This window comes from Sorex araneus, chromosome 4 (assembly GCF_027595985.1).
Source record: "Sorex araneus isolate mSorAra2 chromosome 4, mSorAra2.pri, whole genome shotgun sequence".
In the NCBI taxonomy this organism is placed as follows: Eukaryota; Metazoa; Chordata; class Mammalia; order Eulipotyphla; family Soricidae; genus Sorex; species Sorex araneus.
This window is the reverse complement of record NC_073305.1, coordinates 155,451,149-155,471,796: the sequence shown is the minus strand read 5'-3', so window position 1 is coordinate 155,471,796 and position 20,648 is coordinate 155,451,149. Positions and strand designations below refer to the sequence as shown.

The 20,648-nt window shown below is 35.2% G+C and overlaps 1 protein-coding gene across 1 annotated transcript in view; it reads right to left on the bottom strand.

Moving 5' to 3' along the window:
- The window catches only part of LAMA2 (laminin subunit alpha 2), a 645,380-nt gene that overhangs the window by 222,037 nt on the left and 402,695 nt on the right, over positions 1 to 20,648 (bottom strand). The window contains exons 22-28 of the mRNA XM_012932852.2: positions 17,107 to 17,243; positions 10,120 to 10,356; positions 7,131 to 7,274; positions 6,035 to 6,214; positions 5,744 to 5,932; positions 5,526 to 5,659; positions 1,110 to 1,227 (exon numbers count right to left, since the gene is read on the bottom strand). Of these exons, the coding sequence (XP_012788306.2) occupies positions 1,110 to 1,227; positions 5,526 to 5,659; positions 5,744 to 5,932; positions 6,035 to 6,214; positions 7,131 to 7,274; positions 10,120 to 10,356; positions 17,107 to 17,243 (1,139 nt within the window). The remainder of the gene's footprint in view (positions 1 to 1,109; positions 1,228 to 5,525; positions 5,660 to 5,743; positions 5,933 to 6,034; positions 6,215 to 7,130; positions 7,275 to 10,119; positions 10,357 to 17,106; positions 17,244 to 20,648) is intronic.

The following is a 20,648-nucleotide window of genomic DNA, read 5'->3' as shown; positions in this document are numbered from 1 at the left end:
TGTGGCACCATTGGAAAAGATGAGGAAAGAGAGGCTGCTAAAATCTCAGGGCTAGGAAGAATGGAGACATTACTGGGCCTGCTCGAGCAAATCGATAATCAATGAGATGATAGTGATTGTGATTTTTAAAGCCTACTAATTACAGAATGACATTTTAAACATTTAAACTTTAACATGGAATGTAGGCATTTAAATAGTTTGATGCTTTATTAATACTTTGTTAATAAGTAAATAGCATTACTCTTTGGATACTTAATAAAGTAGCTGGACATACATTGTCTCCTTAAGATATATGAAATAAGTCTTACTACTGGTACTATTTTACAGCAATATTATATTGGGTAGTCATAGAATTTGGACTTCAAAACCTAATTTCTAACTTTATAGACTGGATATTTAGACAATTATATAATAGCTAAAACTTGTAGTATGAAAGAATATTTATTAAAATAATCAATTATGTCTTTTAAATGAAGAAGATCTCAAAATGTTTTGTCTCCTATATTTAAACGCATTGTGTTCATTGGGAAAAAAGGATATTATATATTTGTCATATTTACTGCCTCATTTATCACATGTACATTATGGGAGTATATATACATTTGAGTGAATACTGCATGTAACTGCTACAAACATTTATATATATTAGGGCACAGACACATAATACTAGTGCATACTATTCGGATATAATACATTTAACATGTATTTATATGTGAGTTAAGAATTATGGTTAAAAATAAAATTATTTTATTACTTACTAGACCAAAATAGGTGCATTTAATATTTCCCATCAAAAGTAGTCATGAATAAGCAAAGTTTAAAATTATTCCACGGACACTTGACAAATAATTTTAAATTATTCTTATTAATTTTTTCATAAATTATGTGGAACTCATACAATGCTAAAGGTTATAAATAGCACTTTAATTTAGTAAATGGCTTTGTATATATTTTTCACTGAAATTAATCTTATTAGGTTTAATGCAGATGAAATATGAGTGAAATATCAAATACAACAGCCCAAGTGTACATGAAAGTAAATCTGACTGCAGTGAAGCTACTTTCTAGTTAAATTGCTGAGCATCAACCGTGAGCAGGCATTAGCTTACCTCGCAGGAAAAGCCAGAGTAACCTGTGGGACAATCGCATTTTTCTATCATGTGAGCTGCTGGAGTCACTGCTGATATCTGTCCTGGTTCAGCCACCTCCATGGAGATTTCAGAAATCCTGGAAATAGAGCATAGACTTAGATTATCATGCTAGCAAACTGCTCACTTGACACCATATAAAAAGTCTTTTCTGTTTGTTTGTAATACACTTCAAGCTTGTTCGATTATTGTTTGAAAACAAACCAAAATTCAGTACCCAAACTATGTGTCTTCCTATTGCATGTCTGTGTCCTCAAAGGTTGAGAATATACATTAGCAAAATATTCACATACATCATAAGGAATTTTATAAACTATATATCTGATGTCCTGATGATTAGTTATTATAAAGATTTCATCCCCCTTTTAAAAATGTGGGTGACTTCAGGTGGAACATGGTCGATTAATTAGACATTTACTTCCTTTCAAACAGACAACCCAAGGTTATTGCCTGTTAGAATATCCCCTAGGATCTTCACTAGGAAAATTGCTTTTCATTTGCAACTTCAATTTCTTCCTCTTGAGTCTCTCTGAATGCCCTTCCTAGAACTTTAGGAAATCTCAGAAAAATGAGTGAACACAATCTAATAATGTTGAAGTTTTTCTGAACATAAAAATATTTCAAAGTACCATTTTATTAATTTCGTTAATAAAATCTCCAAGCAACTGAATCACTATCCCTATTCGTGAAAAGAGCCCTATTATTAAGAAAAATAATTATTCAGAGTGAAAATGTTAATACCCTTTTTATTAATTTGAAAAGATACATTAAAAATACATGCAGTCCATAAACTCAGACTATTTAATGACAAACATGAAATGTTCTGCAAATAAACTTTTAAATGAGACAATAAATAGATTTGCTTCAATAAAAGATATCTCCAGCAGCTTATAGAACTTGAATCATAAACTTCATAACAAGCATAGGTAGACTTTATTGATACTGAATATAAATGAATGCCCTGACTTTAGTCTAGCAGCATACACTCAGAATATCAGAGACATTTTAGAAAACACAAGTTCAGTTACTCTCTCTACTAAGAGCTCCCAAAGTAGTTGGTGTTGTAAACAAACCAGCTCCTTTCTAGAAGGAACTCAGCCTTTGTGAATCCTGAATACAACAAACAGGAAGGCTATATGCTATCTGTTGAAAAGTTCATATTCACTGACACTACTTTTTTTCCCTTTGCTTTGTTTTGGAGCCACATCTGGCAGTGCTCAGAGTTTACTTCTGCCTCTGTGCCCAGGGATCACTCCAGGCAGTATTTGGGGAACCATATGCGGTGCCAGAGCTACATGCAAGGTATGTGATTTAACCTCTGTTCTCCCTTCCCTGGCCACGTCTTCATGTATTTTATAAAGTAGGAAGTGACTCATGTGTCTACACTAGAATAGTGACTATTTTAAAACCAGGTGAAATAACTAGTGCCAGCAAAGTGCATTTTTATTATTGATCCTCCTTTGACAAGTAAGTGATTAGAGAACATCTGTTTCGCCTGAAACAGGTCTGGCAAAATTTACATTTCTCTTTAAAAGAATACTTGAAAAAAACATGTATTGATGGCCTTCAAATAAATGTCAAAAAAGATCACTGTATCACTGTCACCCCATTGTTTATTGATTTGTTCGAGCGGGCACCAGTAACATCTCCATTGTGAGACTTGTTGTTACTGTTTTTGGCATATCAAATACACCACGGGTAGCTTGTCAGGCTCTGACATGCAGACAGGATACTCTCGGTGGCTTGCTGGGCTCTCCAAGAGGAATGGAGGAATTGAACCCAGGTCAGCTTTGTGCAAGGCAAATGTCCTACCATTTATCGATTCAGCCCATAAAAAAAAGATATAAACAACAAGAACAAAAAGAAAATTTTAGCACTGATAAAACCATTAAGCCTGAATTTCACAACACATGTTTTATGACTCTAGCTCTCTGTTTCTGAGACCAGTTGAATTTGTAACTCAAAGAGACACATTTATGCCATATAGGCACTGAGTGCATATATATATTTTCCAGTGCATATATATTTTCTTTGTTTATTTGTTTGGGCCACATATGCCAGAGCTCAGGAGCCATGCAGTGCCAGGGATCAATCTCAGGGCTCTTGCATGCAAAGCAAGTTCTGCAGTTCCTTCATCTTTTCCTCCAGCCTTCAAGTACATAATATTTTACTTTTGACACATACCCTTGTTTTAGAAAATCAAATACTAAGTTAATAGATTTTTTTGTTGTTGTTGTTTTAATGCTGGCTAGACTATGGAAAATATTGAATATTTATTCTATATATTTTTTAAAAAATGCCTTTTAGGTCAAAAATATTATTATTAGTGAAACAAAGTAGAAATACAAAAGACTTTAGGGTAAAAAATGATGGTAACAAATTTCAATCAGTGCTACAGATGAAATGAAAGTATAATGAAATATGTATTCTCACACTGTGTCTCAGTTCTACAAACAAAATGTACATTATACTCTTTTATTACAATACAGACACCTTATTAAAAAAATGTACCTGTGCACTCACAAGTTACCTGATATCCTCTTACATGCAAACCTGCTTTGACTTCTAACACTTATCTGCATTTGTTGTTTTAAAATAATTAGTAATATAGCTTACACTATAATTTTGGTACATCTTTTTTATATTTTACATAAAGCAACATCCTGTTATTAGTGAGATATGTAAATAGATAAAGGAAAATATAGGAATAAAGATTTAAAAGCAAATTTGGTCCCTGATATATTCTTCTTTGCAACAAAATAATTGTTATCTATTTATTAAGGAGCAAGCATTTGAAATATGCTCATTTTATATTTGGTGATTTCTACTAATGAGAGAAGTTTGAAGCAATTTTTACTTTATTTTCCTAAGCTTATCAACTAATTTATAACAATATTCTATGCTCATACACCTAATTATTCTATGTTTTTATAGATTTTACCACAATACTAACATGCCAGAGAGATTGAGCCTATATGGATGGAACAAACTCAAATAACTACATTGTATGCAATTCCTCACTTTATCTCAGAGAAGATATCCTTTCCTTCTGAGAAACATGACAATAAGTCCTCATGATGATGAAATTTCCTAGCTTCTCCATTACTTTTACACTTTGTTCTACTACTTTTATATTTTTGTTTATGAGCCATACCCGGCTGCGCTTAGGGTTTACTTTTGGCTCTGTGGTCAGGGGTGACTCCTGGCAGTCCCAGAAATGTAATCTGAGTCCGTCACAAGCAAAACAAGTGACTTAAACAAAGTACTCTCTCTCTCTCTCTCTCTCTCTCTCTCTCTCTCTCTCTCTCTCTCTGTCTCTCTCCAGCATTGTCCTATCATCTTTAATGTATCCATTAACTCTTTCTTTTACCACCCTTATTTTGTAAAAATGCTTCATTTGCTCATAGATAATAATTTTTTGATCTTTTATACTGTCATATCTCTCCTTTTTAGTATTATGTTCATGGAAAATAAGTTTACACTCATTATTACGTTCATTGGGTCAATTCATTATTCAAACTTTTGAGACTATTTCTTTACCACTGAAAATGATCACTAGTTATGGTGACCAAGAAGAATGTTATTAATGTGAATCTAAGTGGCAGTTTCAGAAAGCTTCATCCCTGGACCATGAAAAGACAATCAACATCCTCTTGAAATGTCCTCACCCTTTGACTTTCATGATTCCACATTCACTTATCCCTTAGTCCTGTATTCTATTCTTTTCAATGGGTTCACAATTGGGGCCCGAGAGACAGTACAGCAGAGAGGATGTTTGCCTTACATGTGGTCAACCAGGATTCAATCCCCAGTACCCCTTGTGGTTCCCTGAGTCCCACCAGAATTGACCCATGAGCACAAAGCCAGGAGTAAGCTCAGAGCACCTCTGGGTATTATGACTTAAAAACCAAAAAATTAAAAAAATAAAATGATTTTACAATCTTATACCATCCTAAGAGACAGAAAAAATGACAACATTTATGGTGCAATATAGTCAACAGATGTGAATCCCATGGTTGAATAATATTGTACTTCGTCCTACCAGGTTCCCTTCATGGTAGTTCAAAAGATCTGCACAACAACTAATTTATCTCTGCTCTACCGAATATCTTCCCCAAATTTATGATTTGCACCTAAAACTCATTATGTGGAAAATGAATTCAGTATTCTCTCCATTAAACTGGCTTCTCATTCCTTTTTTATTTTAGAAGGGAATGTCAATAACTTCTTCAAAGTGACCTGGAAAGTCATTTCTGACTACCACAATACTTCCAAACCAACCATTTCTAAATCTTTCTCATCTGACATGACCTTTCTGATCACCCCTATAGTATCTAGAATAAGAAGTTAACTTAGACATTTTCTAGTATAGTTTACCTGCTTTGTCGCATGACATTTCCATAAGTAGCCTTGATAAGAATATAGTGAATATCATATAGAGTATCCAAGAAGTGTTCACGGGTCACAGTTCTACTCATTCGCGGATCATCCCCATAGTATTTCCATTCTTTCTGTTAATAAGAGATAAAGAGATGTCAAGGAAACTGAATGCAAAACCATTGCTATCCTTGTTCCAAACATATTGATAGTCTTACCTCTGTCATTTCAATTTCATGCCTTGTCAATTGGCCATTCAGAGGAGCAGCCATATGCCTGACGATAACTCTAGCATGAGTACGAGTCCCGCCTCGAATGATCACTTGCGGGTTGTAAGTAGAGAAGCCTGTCTCATCTCGAGCTTCAAAGTAGATTGTGTACTTGAGTTTGCCACCGTAAGCCATCAACTGCCAAAATAAAATGAGGACCGATGAGTTGGGTGAATCCCATGTTTTGTTTTGTTTTTTTCTTACCTTGTTCTCAAGTGAATTCGATTTCTTTTCCCTTACCTTCTTTCCTTCAAATTGTTCTGGAAGTTTCCAATAAAAAGGCTCCAAATGGAGATCTTGTTTCACGAGATTCATCTGTGCAACAATCTCTGGGTGTTGAAAAGCAATGCCTTTGGTGGTTGTGTGCTGCAATGCCTCATCCACCAGTGGGAGAATGGTCTGCTCAGGTGTCAGGGTAACCTTCATGGAATCAAAACACAGTAAGAGACTGATTTCACCATCTATCAACAGACCTCTGAGCACTCTGGAAAAGAGTTCTCACTTGAGAATAGAACTTCTGCTTATACTAAGGCAGAACAGGGTAATAATCTTTCAGACCTGTTTGCTCAGGGAAAATCACAGCATCTATAAAATGTGCTGTCACTGTCACTGTCATCTCCTTGCTCATTAATTTGCTCGAGCAAGCACCAATAACGTTTCCACTGTGAGACTTGCTGTTACTGTTTTTGGCATATCTAATACGCCACGGGTAGCATGCCAGGCTCTGCCGAGCAGGCGAGATACTCTCGGTAGCTTGCTGGGCTCTCCAAGAGAGGCGGAGGAATCGAACCTGGATCGGCTGCGTGTAAGGTGAACACCCTACCCGCTGTGCTATCGCTCCAGCCCAATAAAATATGCAGTGTTTTTTACTAATGAAAAAGAATATAAGCATGTAAAGAATGAAGAAAAATTCACAGAATAAATAAGCAAGGTTTGGTTCTCAATTTTGATGATTCCTGGTTGGAATAAATGAGCAACAAGTTCTGGTTTTCAGTGCCTCATTAGCGCTTATCAACAGACACGCTCTGGCACCCTCACATCAGAAGACAGCGTCTTCCCATCCCCAAGCATGCTGCCTTTACACTGTTGTTTTCCTTTTATCACTTGGCATCTATCTCTTTATCTACAACAAATGGACTATTTTAAAAGAAAGAATAAAAAGGTATTATCTCCCACTATCTAATGGTGCATGATCTCTACACCATCTCTAAACGTTCATGGAGGAAACGTTTTGCTGCAAAATGTGCTGCTTCATCCTATCCCTCAGTGCCTGGCTAAAAGACATCAGCAGGAATTCACATTATAACATTGCATGGCTCAGCGGCTCCTTACTCACCCATGTGCGGATCAGTCCTTTTGCTTCAGAGCACTGAGTAGTAACACCGAAGCAGTAGCAGCTGCTGCAGCCAAGAGGATTCTTGGCATCGAGTCCGAATTTGCCTGGCTGACACTTGTCACAATGGACACCTTCCACATTCACCTGAAGGAAGACAAAAGTTCTCAGAATCCATACAAGGATGTTATGAGATAAATTAACTTGAGAATGAATGACAAGAGCATATATTTTTGAAGTTAAGGTGAACTCTAAGAATTAGACTCACATCCCAGATGGCATATGTAGTTGATTTCATGATTCCTGAAATCCTTTATTTATGAATATGCACATTAATTAGCATATTATTTTTAAAAAGCCTCTGCTGCTCATTTTGTGCAATTATTGTGTGAGGAACATAAGTTACAATAATGTAAAAAGCAATATAAAAAGCATTGATTTTATATTATTCAAATTTTTTAAAAATAGAAAGTGACGTGCAATTTATCTATAGTGTCATTATAAAATGGATACACTAAAATGTCTATACATAAATTTAGTGTAGCACTGTAGCACTGTCGTCCCATTGTTCATCGATTTGCTCGAGCGGGCACCAGTAACGTCTTCATTGTGAGACTTGTTACTGTTTTTGGCGTATTGATTATGCCACGGGTAGCTTGCTAGGCTCTGCTGTGTGGGCTTGATGATAACTCTCGGTAACTTGCCGGGCTCTCGAAGAGGGACGGAGGAATAGAACCCTGGTCTGCCATATGCAAGCCTTTTGCTCTACCCACTGTGCTATCGCTCCAGTCCATATATATAGATAGATAGATTCTTGTTTTGTTTTGTTTGGAGGCCATATCCAGCGATGCTCAGGGATTACTCCTGGCTCTGCACTCAGGAATTACTCCTGGAAGTGCTCAAGGGATTAACCCAGGTCAGCTGTGTTCAAGGCAAGTGCCCTATATGCTGTACTATCTCTCTAGTCTCTCTTCTTTTTTTTTTCCCCCACTTGTTTGGCTTTGGGATCATACCTGGCTATGCTTAGGGGCTATAATCCAGCGCCCACCCCCAGGCTGCCTATGCGTAAAGCAGGCACTCAGCTGCTGAACTTGCTCCCCGTCCTCCATCTGGCCTTCATGGTCAATGTCCAGTATGTGATGTCTGCCACAGTGCTTTACCCAACCTCATTGCTAAGAGCTAGGCCGAGTGTGGGGAGGTTCTCCCCCAGTCCACAGCTAACAGCTACTGTGAATAGTGCTTACCAGATAAGAAGAACATTCTAGAGCATGTCTGGATGAACACATATCTGTATGCATTTCTATGGGTAGAGTTTCCCCAGTGGATTTGTGTTACGCTGCTAAAAATCTAATTCTTTACTAACTAAAATAACCTTGTTTTGTTTTGTTTTCAGGGATCACTCCTGGTGGTGGTTGGAGGACCACAGAGATGCTGGGGATTGACCCTGGCAGGCTGCATGCAAGCCAATGCCCTCCCCAATGTACTATCACTCCTACCCTAAAATAAATTTTTTGAGAAGGAAAATAAGTAAGATTCAAGTATTCGGATGAATGGAAATAAAATATCTGAGCCTCAATGTCTTATTCCTTGACTGGGAACCCAGTATTTCAATGTTCTAAAACACCGAGAGGGCCGGGCACTCGGGAGTATGTTCCAGGAACAAGCTTCCTGAACCTTCTTCCTCCCTGCAACAGCCAGGCAATAAAGCTGGGGAAGGCCGGAGCTTCCCGGGGAAAGCTGGGAGCTAGTCTGGGCTGCACCACCACCTGGCTGTGTGACAGAACAGCCTGTGCTTTGTTTTGTTGATGGGATCTTTGAGTGGCAGAAGTATATGACAATGATTATTTTAAAGGCTACCACGCAGATTTCATCCTCCTGCTTCCTGTGTTCCTTCTTGCATAGGCGTTTTCTTGTAAATATACATATGACATAGTCTTAATTGCACTTATCCTTGGATTGATTTCCCAGAAATAACTAAGGGTGGAAAAACCTTCTTATATTTTTTTAATTGGATGTTTTTCTACATCATTTAACAATATTAATGAGGACTAAAATTTTCACATAGCTACTCTTTGTAATGTCAGTGCTTATATGTGATGAAATTTTATAGAATTTCTACAGCAATAAATATTTTCTGCAGATTAAACTGAGAAGCACTTTTTTTAATAAGTCTTATTATTTAGCTGTGATTTTTCTCTGATGATGTTAAACTCTCTTTTCCTCTCCCATATTAGTCTTGTGTAAACAATGCAAATACTGTACAAGTTTATCATTGTCATTGAGAATGTATCATCCCTACAAAGTAGGGAGGTAGAATTTGGTTTGTCAACTAGTTCTTCAAAAGCAATTTTATATCTATGTCAATAAACATATTGAGTATAAACTGTGGTAATAAGTTTAGTTCCAGGTTTATAAAATAGGAATAATGGCACTAAATCTTATGAAAACTGAACAATGGGCAAGAGAGATAATATAGGGTTTGAGCTATATGCCTTAGACCAGAGCGATAGTACAGCAGGGAGGGCGTTTGCCTTGCACTCTACCGACCCGGGTTTGACATCCCGCATCCGATTTGGTCCCCCCAGCACCGCCCGGACTAATTCCTGAGTGTAGAGCTAGAGGGAGCCCCTGAGCATTACCAGGTGTCACCCAAAAAGCAAAACGTAAGTAAATAAAAGAAAATAAGAAGTATGCCTTGCATGCAGTCAACACCAGCTTGGTCTCTAGCATCTCATGGTTCCTGAAGAACATGGCTGGGTGCTGGGTGCTGTCCTGGTTCTCTGAGCACTACGAGGGTGACCCAGGCTATCCTAGCATTGTAGGGTCAGCACACTGAACTTCCTGAACAAGTAGCAGAGAATTGCAAGGATAAATCCACATACCCTCTGAACAGTTTTTTGGAGAGCTTACCTCCCAAATTAAAGGAAGCAAGCAAGAAATGAAAATACAATCAAGGGAGGTCATTTTCTTCCCATATTTAGGCAGCACATACCTTACAAGTGCACTGCCCAACTTTGTCGCTACAGAAGCACCGTTTCGTTTCTGAATCGCAGGTGGAGTCATCCGTGCCGGGAAGGAAGCAATCACATGGGGTGCAATGTGGGAAGTTCCAGTGACCTCGGCTACACTCCGAACATTTTGCTCCTGAGAATTTTGGATGACAGTTGCACTGGCCAGTGTTTACATTACACTGAAAATCCAGAGAGCCCTCTGTGCTGCAGTTGCAAGCCTATGGAAGAGATAAAAACAGCAACCATTAACACCATTTTTGGAAAATACCTTAAAATTTTAATTCTAATGATTCTACTTTCATTACAAGTCTATTAATCAAGGGTCTATTATCTGCTTCTTACTGTTTTAGTTGAGTTACTTGGGAAATATCAGTGTATGTAACATTAAAATTTCTTCCTGCCTTTACTAAAACATATGCATCCAGAATCTATAATGCTGATGAGTAAGAAACAAGGTTTTTAGGTCTTTTTAGAGCAAGGAGGATTTAGATATCACTGTTCTTCCATCACTTTGCTTCAAAGACTGAATTTTATGCAGTCATTTAACATCTTTGTAGCTTTCCAAGTTGTTTAGTGACATACTTCATAGTTTAGTGGATATAGACAGGTGAATACACAAATGCAGCATGAAGGAATAAACATTATATTATAGAAGTTATAATACTATGAGAACATCAAAAGAGCACTAAACCAGATGTGTGGAAACTAGAAATAATTTAGATGAGAAGTGGCATCTAGGATGTTGGTTTTGACATTTATTTTTGCAGCAATCCTTGATGTTAGACTCTCTGCTGGTAACCTTTTATAGTCTTCCTGCAGATACATAGTAATTTTCTCTTTATGTAATTCAAAACTTTGTTCAAATTTTTTAAAGTTTGAGTCTTACTTCATAAGTTTACTTGAACATGGAGAATTCTTTCAGTTTGAGAAGACTTTTTGACTCAGTGCTATTTCTTCAATTTAAAAATACTTTTGTTCAGTTATCAGTTGTTTTCTGCAGAAAGCCTACAATTCTTAATGACATTTTTCATGACTCAAATCCATAGTGCCTTAATGTCTTCTGTTGTAATTTTTATATTTCTCACATTTATTATCCAGTTTATAGCTCTCAGTTCATATAATGAAAATTCCATGGCATGTAAGCTCTGCCAACATATATTTTAATTACACTATTGCACATTTTGCATCTTTTCAATGATTTTTTATTTCATCTCACTCTTGTTCAATTTCTGCTCATCTCCATATAGTTTTATCTTATGTTATTTTAGGATTTCTGTTCTTGATTTAAATAGTTTCTTTTCAATTTAATTAAAAAAAGTCAAATAATTTTCTATAATGCTGGTTAGGGTCTTGACATAAAAGAATTCAGAGATCAGCTTTGCCAGTGATCAGTCCACCCCACCCCCAGTCCCCTGAGCTATTAATTCACTCTCCTTGCTTTGCTTTGAAATACTATACTTAAGTGCTCTACACATTTCTCTCTGCCCATGTAACATTAGAACAATACATATGACAAACAGAGGGCTTTAGAAGGATTCAATAAGACTGATTAGAAGAATTCAGTGGTAGGCATATAACTGGTTTTCTGTCATGTCTCTTCATTACCGTCTTGATCATTACAATTATTTTATTATATCTAACGGGATCCCAGGAAAGAATTCCAGATGAGTCCTCAGATGCTTCTCTTTGAGTGGCTAGGTCACTGAGCTTTGGTCATGATAGACTGAACCAATATATTGAACCCAGGTCAGCCTTATGCAAGGCAAACGCTCTACCTGCTGTACTATCACTCTGGCCACAAATGATTCCTTTTATTTTCCATTTAAATGATGATTGTGTTTTCTTTCTGCCACGTGAGTCCTAGTTTGATACCAAAGTGTGTATCACTACCTGTGTGTTTCTGATGTATGGTATTTACATTTTTGTCTGTGGCTTGACTCTAATTTGATATTGTTCTGTTTCCTTATAGCTATAGTTTTATGCAGACTCTGAAGCATAACGATGTGTCAAATACCCAAAACCATATCTGGCTGTATTTTACTTTGTATTTCTCACTCTTATTGCACAAATCAATCCTTGTATTAAATTCTAGTGGGGATACTCTTGATTCTGCTTTTGTCAACACTAGTTTGCCAATGAGGCTATTCCTTATAGAATATAAAGTACAATCTCCATTTGCTAGCGATTATTTTCTATACAAATATTTGGCAAAGTGTATTCCTAGACTTTGATGTTAAAATGGACTGGAGCAATAGTGGGTAGGGCGTTTGCCTTGCACACAGCCAACCCGGGTTCAATTCCTCCATCCCTCTCAAAGAGCCTGGCAAGCTACTGAGAGTATTCTGCCCACATAGTAGAGCCTGGCAAGCTTCCCGTGGCGTATTCGATATGCCAACAACAGTAACAACAAGTCTCACAATGAAGATGTTACTGGTGCCTGCTTGAGCAAATCAATGAACAACGAGACAATGGTGTGACAGAGCAATGTTAAAATAATAACCATGTCTTTTTCCTGAGTCTTACTGATGAAATATTTTTCTGGCTTCATTAGAATTCAGCAAAAAGGACTATATTATGCATACAACTAAAACTATTTTAAACACACACATCCAAGCTGTGATTGTTCATTATGTTATAACTTCAAAGCACAGAGTATATAACATTGCTATTACTTCAGGTAAGTCATCCTTATAGGTTATCAGATATTGAATGGAAATTTAAAATGAATATAATTGACTTATTTATTTTGACATGTTCATTAGACTCATTATAGATGGAGCATAATTAAAAATAGAAATATTTTAAAGAAAATGGAATTGCACAATATATTTTTAGAATTTTTAACATTTTAAAATAAGGGGATATCTCTATTTTTATAATACGAAATGTTTTCTACTAAGTTTTTGCTGTATCAAACCAAAGAACTGATTCTTAAAACCTAGTTGAGAGTCCAAATAGACATTATTAACTTTCCAAATCAGTAAGTTATAGGAGAAAATAAATGAGACCATTAACCGTGTGTTTGGATAGCCCTATAGCCAACATCAAACTTAAATCATAATTAGATGTAATGTTTGTTTAGCATTAGAGGATTTATGCACTATTTGCCTGTTTGTGAAAGATGGCAGGCTTTGTATTCTACTCTAATAAAAGCTCTGATGATGTGTGTGCATGTACCTCAGCACAGAGAAATTATCCATGACACAAAGAAAGGAAAGCTATAAATCTTAAATCGCTTTTCATTTAGATTATAGTCATTCAAGTGTTTTAAATAGTATACTACTACTCATGTTGTCATTAATATTTATGAGGTGTTTATAATATTTTGTAATTATTCATAATTATGAAATGTCTATTTGGAAATTTAGGCTTTTAACAGAGATTCATAGTAATCAAAAATATTAATCAGCTTCAGTTACCATGATGTTTATTCAATGCTAAATAAATACGTAGCTATATATTTTTCCAGTAACTTGGTTTATGTTCCATCATGATATATATTCTAAATGTTTGGCACCAGAGTCAGCTCAGGGTTTTCATTAAGAGGTTGGCCACTTTATAGAATTTGTGGGTAGAATGAAACCCTTCTTAATTTTCTTAAGCTTATTCATGAACTCAAGAAAATGGGTGAAGTCTTGGAAACAAAACTCAAATAATCAAAGTCAGGCATAAAACATTTAGATTATTAATACTCATAAAATCTTACTTATAACTCTTTAGAAATATTTACTTTGTTTTTTAAAAATCAGTTTTATAATCCTTAGAACTGTTGGCATTGGAAAAACTTAGTTATTCACTCACTTTAAATTTCTCTAATTTAATTAGAGAGCTTAACTCTCTTGAGCAAAGCCTCAATATCCTTGTTTTTCTATACTGATTTTCCGCAAAACAAATGTATTCTGAATCAGTATATTCATAGGTTTTAAATCATATTTGTAGAGATAGAGTCTATTTCTGTGCTAATTTATTGGATTAACATTGTCTTTAGGAAGCTCCTATTGAATCAAAGGCAATACATTTATTCATCATTTCATGCTTCTATGATACAATTTAATTAATTGTAATTACTTTAACGAACAGAAAATTGGCCTTATTATTGCTTTGAAGTTTACTGGACACAGTTCAGCCATCATCCTAGTTGATCTCTGTCTTACTCTGGGTACTAAATAGTAAATGATTTTTTCTTTTTTATGAAAGTCTTTAGTTTTTATGTATCTGTTGAATAGTTTATCTTTTTTTTAAGCTGATAAAAGAGAAAAATATATAAAAATAACTTTCTAAGATTTTTGATAATGGGAGTCTCAGGATTATGATTTCTGAAAAAACAAAAACAATTACTGAGAAAACTGGATAGCTCCCTGCAAAAAAAAATGAACTCTGACCTTTGTCTAGTGCCAGTCACAAAAGTCAGATCAAAGTGGATTAAAGATCTCAATATCAGACATGAATACATAAGGCACACAGAGGTAAATGTAGTCAGAAGCCTCCATGACACTGAAGTGAAAAGCGTCTTTAAGGATGAAACACCACTGACCAAGCAAGTGGAAACAAACACAAACAAATGGGACTACATTAAACTAAGAAGCTCCTGTACTTAAAAATAAATAGTGACCAAAATACAGAGAAAGTCCAAAGAATGGGAAAGAACATTTACCCAATACCCACTGATAAGGGATTAATATCCAGAATATACAAGACACTAGTAGAATTATATAAGAATAAAATCTCCAACCCCAACAAAAGAATGGGGAGAAGAAATGAACAGAAACTTCTTAAAAAAAAGAAATATAAATGGCCAAAAGACACATGAAAACATGCTGCATATCACTAGTCATCAGGGAGATGCAAATCAAAACAACAATGAGATAACATCTCACACCACAGAGACTAGCACACATTCCAAAGGACAAAAACTACCAGTGCTGGCGTGGATGTGGGGAAAAATGGACGCTCTTTCACTGTTGGGGGGAATACCAACTGGTCCAGCCTTTCTGGAAAACAATATGGACAGTCCTTAAAAAACTAGATACTGAGCTTACATATGACCCCATAATACCACTTCTGGGAATAAATCCCGAGGCTGCAAAACAGCACAGTAGAAATTACATCTATACCTATATGTTCATTGCAGCACTATTCACAATAGCCAAAATCTGGAAATAATTCAAGTGCCCTAGAACAGATGACTGGTTAAAGAAACTTTGGTACATCTACACAATGTAATACTATGCAGCTGTTAGGAGAGATGAAGTCATGAAATTTTCTTATAAGTGGATAGACATGGAGAGTATCATGCTAAGTGAAATAAGTCAGAAAGAGAGGGACAGACATAGAAGGACTATACTCATTTGTGGAGTATAGAATAACATCACATAAGGCTGACACCCAAGGACAGTAGATACAAGGGTCAAGAGGATTGCCTCATAGCTGGAAGCCTGCTTCATGAGTGGAGGGGAGAAGGCAGATGGAATAGAGAAGGGATAACTAAGAAAATGATGGTTGGAGGAATCAGTCGGGATGGGAGATGTGTGCCAAAGTAGATAATGGACCAAACATGATGACCTCTTGGTATCTGCATTGCAAACCATAATGCCCAAAAGTAGAGAGAGAGTATGGGCAATATTGGCTGCCATGTAGGCAGTGGGAGGTTGGAAAAGGTGGGGGTATACTGGGGATATTAGTGGTGGTGGCGAATGTGCACTGGTGGAGGGATGGTGTTTGATCATTGCATGATTATAACTCAGACATGAAAGCTTGTAACTGTATCTCACGGTGAACCAATACAATTTTTTAAAAAAGAATAAAACCAATTAGATTATACTTAAAGGTAGTTTGTAGATTATAAAACAAGAAAAGAAAAATAAATAAAGATCATCATGACTTTATTTAAGAGATTAGAATTTGGAAAAGTTTAGGAAGTTAGAATTTATGAGAAAAAAATCATAATATAACCCCAAAAGGAAGTTACATATAGTTAGAATTCCAGGTATCTACAGAAAGACCAGTTTAAGTTTTTTTTCCTTTTTTCTTCTGAGAACTGACCTGCACATGAGATGAAGTAAATGGTACTATGAAAATTAACAATGATAGAAGGTTAAACAGTTGTTTCTTCATGCAAGGTTGAGAGAAAGTAGAATATAGCAACGCTTACATGACCATATTCATTGTTCTAAATTCATCTTTCAGTGGGTAAATTTTATTGTATCCATTGATTACTCATAAAAAGTTGATCTAAAAACTCAACATAACTTTTATTTCCTTTACTCACTTATTCCATAGTTTTCACAAGTGAAAATGATGCATCATCTACTCTTCTGCAAAGAAAGGTTTACGAGTCATCTTTAAGTCTTCTTTCTTACATTCTACTTCTAAAAATTTATCAAGCCATATGAGTGCAAGAGCTGGATAGTCTATAACTTATTGACTTATTGGATGGGCATCAATTGACCCAAATTTTTGTTATCTCTCACCCAATATTTCGGCAACAATCTTATGTTACTTTCCAAACAGATACTTGAGATGGTCATTCCTCTTTCTACATCAATGGGACAAATGAAGACCTTTTCAAATTAAAGACTGGTAATGTGACTCTCTGGACTCTTAAATTACTCCTGTCAATTGAAAGCAGGTTTAATTTAGCCAATTTATATACATTTTTGGAAAATAATTTCAGTAAGTTTGTCATTTCTTTGTATCTTGCAGGCATATTTCACTGTTATGTTATTGGTATTTATTAGTATGTAGGGTTCTTTTTTCTTTTTCTGATAGAACTTATAGATGAAATTGCATATGTGTGCTTGGTTCATTTTTCTTACAAGTAGAAAACTGATCAATATTTGCAATCACACTACAGTGATAGCCTTATATTATTTTGTAATATGATGCTGGGTTTGAAATAGCTAACTATATAGCAGTGTCAAAATGAAAACCTTAAAAAATTATCAGTTGAATAAAAACAATTCACTCACCTTACAACCAGTGATAATACTGTGACCCCAGGTATTAGGTGCACATTTTGAACATTTCTCTCCAATGGTATTGGGAGGACAGATGCATCGACCAGTTTTTGGATCACAATTATTACCCAGATGAGCACAGTCACAAGCTTCACAGATGAAAGGACAATAAAAAAATACAAAATGTTGAGCTTTATGTTATTTGTATTATTTTATTTTTATACTATGTTTTAAGATTACTGAACTGGAAAAATTATGTATATTCAGAAGTGTTGTTCAATGAAAATACGTTAAAATCATTTCTCAAATGTAAAGCATTTTTAACTTTTGGATAAGAAAGGGAAAATTGCTTATAAGATTCCTTGTTGATTTATTATTTTAAACCTATTATAATTTTGTTTGTTGCATTTAAGTTCATATGTAATTTTCTATTCTGTGTAGATGAAAATTTCCTTCCTGCTTGTAATAAAAACTGTTGCTTATAATAGGTTTCTTAAATCTAGTATGTTGGGTAAATACTTTTAAATAGTTGAATTATAGCAATATAAATTTAGACCTGTACAGGGGTACTAAATCCCCCTGAACAGTTGCAAATTTATGCATATAAATTATTCTTCAAAATATGAACTATTATTTTGTAGTTGTATTTTTTGTGAGGAGGGGGACACACAGCAGTGCTTCTCAGGGCTGACTTTTGTCTCTGTGCTCAGGAATTCCTCCTGACATTATTCAAAGGACCAATGAGGCGGTAGAGACTGAACATGTGTTGGTCACACACAAAGCAAGCACCTTAATTTCTATACTGTTTTCTTGGCCCTGCTGCTGTTTTTATCAATAGCATAATTTATCAATACACACATAATTTGATGTTATAGATATATAATATGGTAGACTTAAAGAAAGCTAGAAAAAAGAATAAGCTGCTAAAAAAGATATTGCATTTGTAATTATTGAAAAAATTACGTTAAGTAGACTGACATAGTTCAAACCCATGTTTGTTAAAGGTCAATTACATACACACACATAAATGCACTATTGAAGTTTGTTTACCAACTGTCTTATTTCCTTTCTTTTCTTTTTATTTGAGGAGACACACCTGACAATGATCAAGGTTTACTCCTGGCTCTACACTCAGGAATCATTCCTGGTGGTGTTCTGAGGAATATATGGGGGTGCTGGCACGCTGCATGCAAGGCAAGCACATTGCCCACTTTACTATCTCTCCAGCACCACCTTATCTCTTTTTAAGACTTTTCAATTCATTATTCAGGAATAAATGCACATTGCATTTGTCAAAGAATACAAAAATAAGATTTTAGAACTTCAATGTCATCGGCAACAAGAAATTAACAATAAGAAATACATGACACTCAGCTAAAATTGACACTGCTATTCTGTTATTGAGTATGCTTTAGGGTATTTCATATCAAAGAGGAGAGACCAAATACTTGGATTCAAATAGGAGCACTAATACTACAAGAAATACATTTTTGAATTGACCAGAAGATGAGTCAACCATTTGCTGGAACATATTTGAGCTATCTACTTGAAATTCACTTTTTTTTGCTTTGTTTTCAGGCCACATCTGGTGGTGCTCAGGTGCTACTCCCAGATCAGTGCTCATAAATTGCTCCCAGAAGTCCTGAGAGCCATGTGGAGCTGGGAATCAAACTCAGGCATACAGAATGCAAAGGATGTACTCAGATTATTGTGCTTTCTCTCCAGTCTGAAGTTAATTTTTAATATTTTAAGTGATCACAATTATGATTGCTCACAACATCCATTGCAGCTATGAAAAACATCCAGAGCAATGCTTGACATAAGTCAGTGCCAAATAAATGTTAAAGTGTCTTTGTTATTATTATTGTTAATTTTAATCCAAAGTACCTTACGCATACTATTCATCATGGGGAAAATGTCACACTATGTCTAAATGTATTTGCTAAAATATGTCTTAGGACAGTTTAAATCATTACATGTAAATATAAAATTTTAATAGCTATTCAATAGAATCATATTATGATTAGAAGATGACTTGAGTAATTAGTTTTACTCTTATAGAAGAATGTTTACTGCAATTGAGAGTGTTAAAAAGAAACAATGCTAATAATAATGATAAACACTGCATAGTGCTTAGGTGCTATATTTTATTTAAAAGATTTTTAGTCATTAACTTAAACAACTCTTGGAAGAACCCAGTGAAGGAAGACCAGGTTACTCAGTGAAGTAACCTGTTATGTTAAATTGTTACTTTAATTTAATTTAAATAAATTGTTACTTTAAACAACCTAAACTGCTTGGGATGAGTCAAGCTCTCAACTGCAACATTAACCTGTTTCCTGCTTGATTTCTGTTTTTCTTCTCTGGGCGAGGAAGCTACAGGTTTGCATTTAAAAAATGTTAAAAGTATTTCATATTATGTTACTGGTTTCATAATATCTGGTAGTAGATATATTTGAAAAAATTTTTGGCATAGTACCATTGACACTGTATAGTACCTTTGGTATTTATTCAAATTAAGCAAAATTGATTGATGGTTGGGTCTAATATCACAGTATATTTTAAAGCACAGTTTTATACATTTTAGTGTATCAACATATTTGCTAAGATATCACAGACAGATTGCTGGAGAAGCAAAAATTATGCATTTCAGAATAATTCACTAAAGCTTAATTTATTGTAAAAGTATACAGTGAAAGTGGTTGGGAACATTTGAAAGATTATTGATTTTTTTAAAAAATCAATCCCTGTCACTTCTTATGTAACATTCAATAATGATATCTTAAAATTTTACTATGTACTTATTAAGGTACAAAGAATATAGGACTATCAAGTAGGTTGAATCAGTGATATTGGTAAACAAAGACAATATTCAACATAATGATTTTTGGAATAAGGGTCAACTTCAAATTAGTATCATATAAATCAAGACTAATGTTTACTATTTAATTTTATTTGTAGTGCTAATTTCTATTTTCTTAAATTATGTCTCGTGAAAGGCTAACACTGAATATATATGAAAGTGCTGACGGAAAATACATGATCAGAGTGCCTTGCGTTTTCCCATGAACTAGTAATAATTGAGAGCCAATCTATTTCTTAATCAGAACATTACAGATTTCAAGACAGCTAAAGAGTGGATAAAAGCATTGAATTTGTTTTCCATTTGTTTTGTTTTGGGGCCACAGCCAGTGGAACTCAGGGCTTAATCCTGCACTCAGGGATAATTCTTTTGGTGGTGCTAGAGGACCATAAGACACAGGGAATTAATCCTGGTTGGCCATTTGCAAGGCAAATGCCCTACCCTCTTGTAACATCACGCTGACCCTCTTTTAATTATTTTAATATTGAAAAAATATATATCACCTTTCCTGATCCTTGTACCATTTTGCAGTAGGAGAAGGAAAAGTTGAACGGGAGATGAGTTTAAATTAAAATAATATTGTCACCAGAAAAATATAAACATTTGTCTTAAATCTAAATAGTCTTTTCATGAGTGGTTCAATGATGGTAATAGAGAACACAGCAGATTTGGGATCTGCTGATAAGTTTTC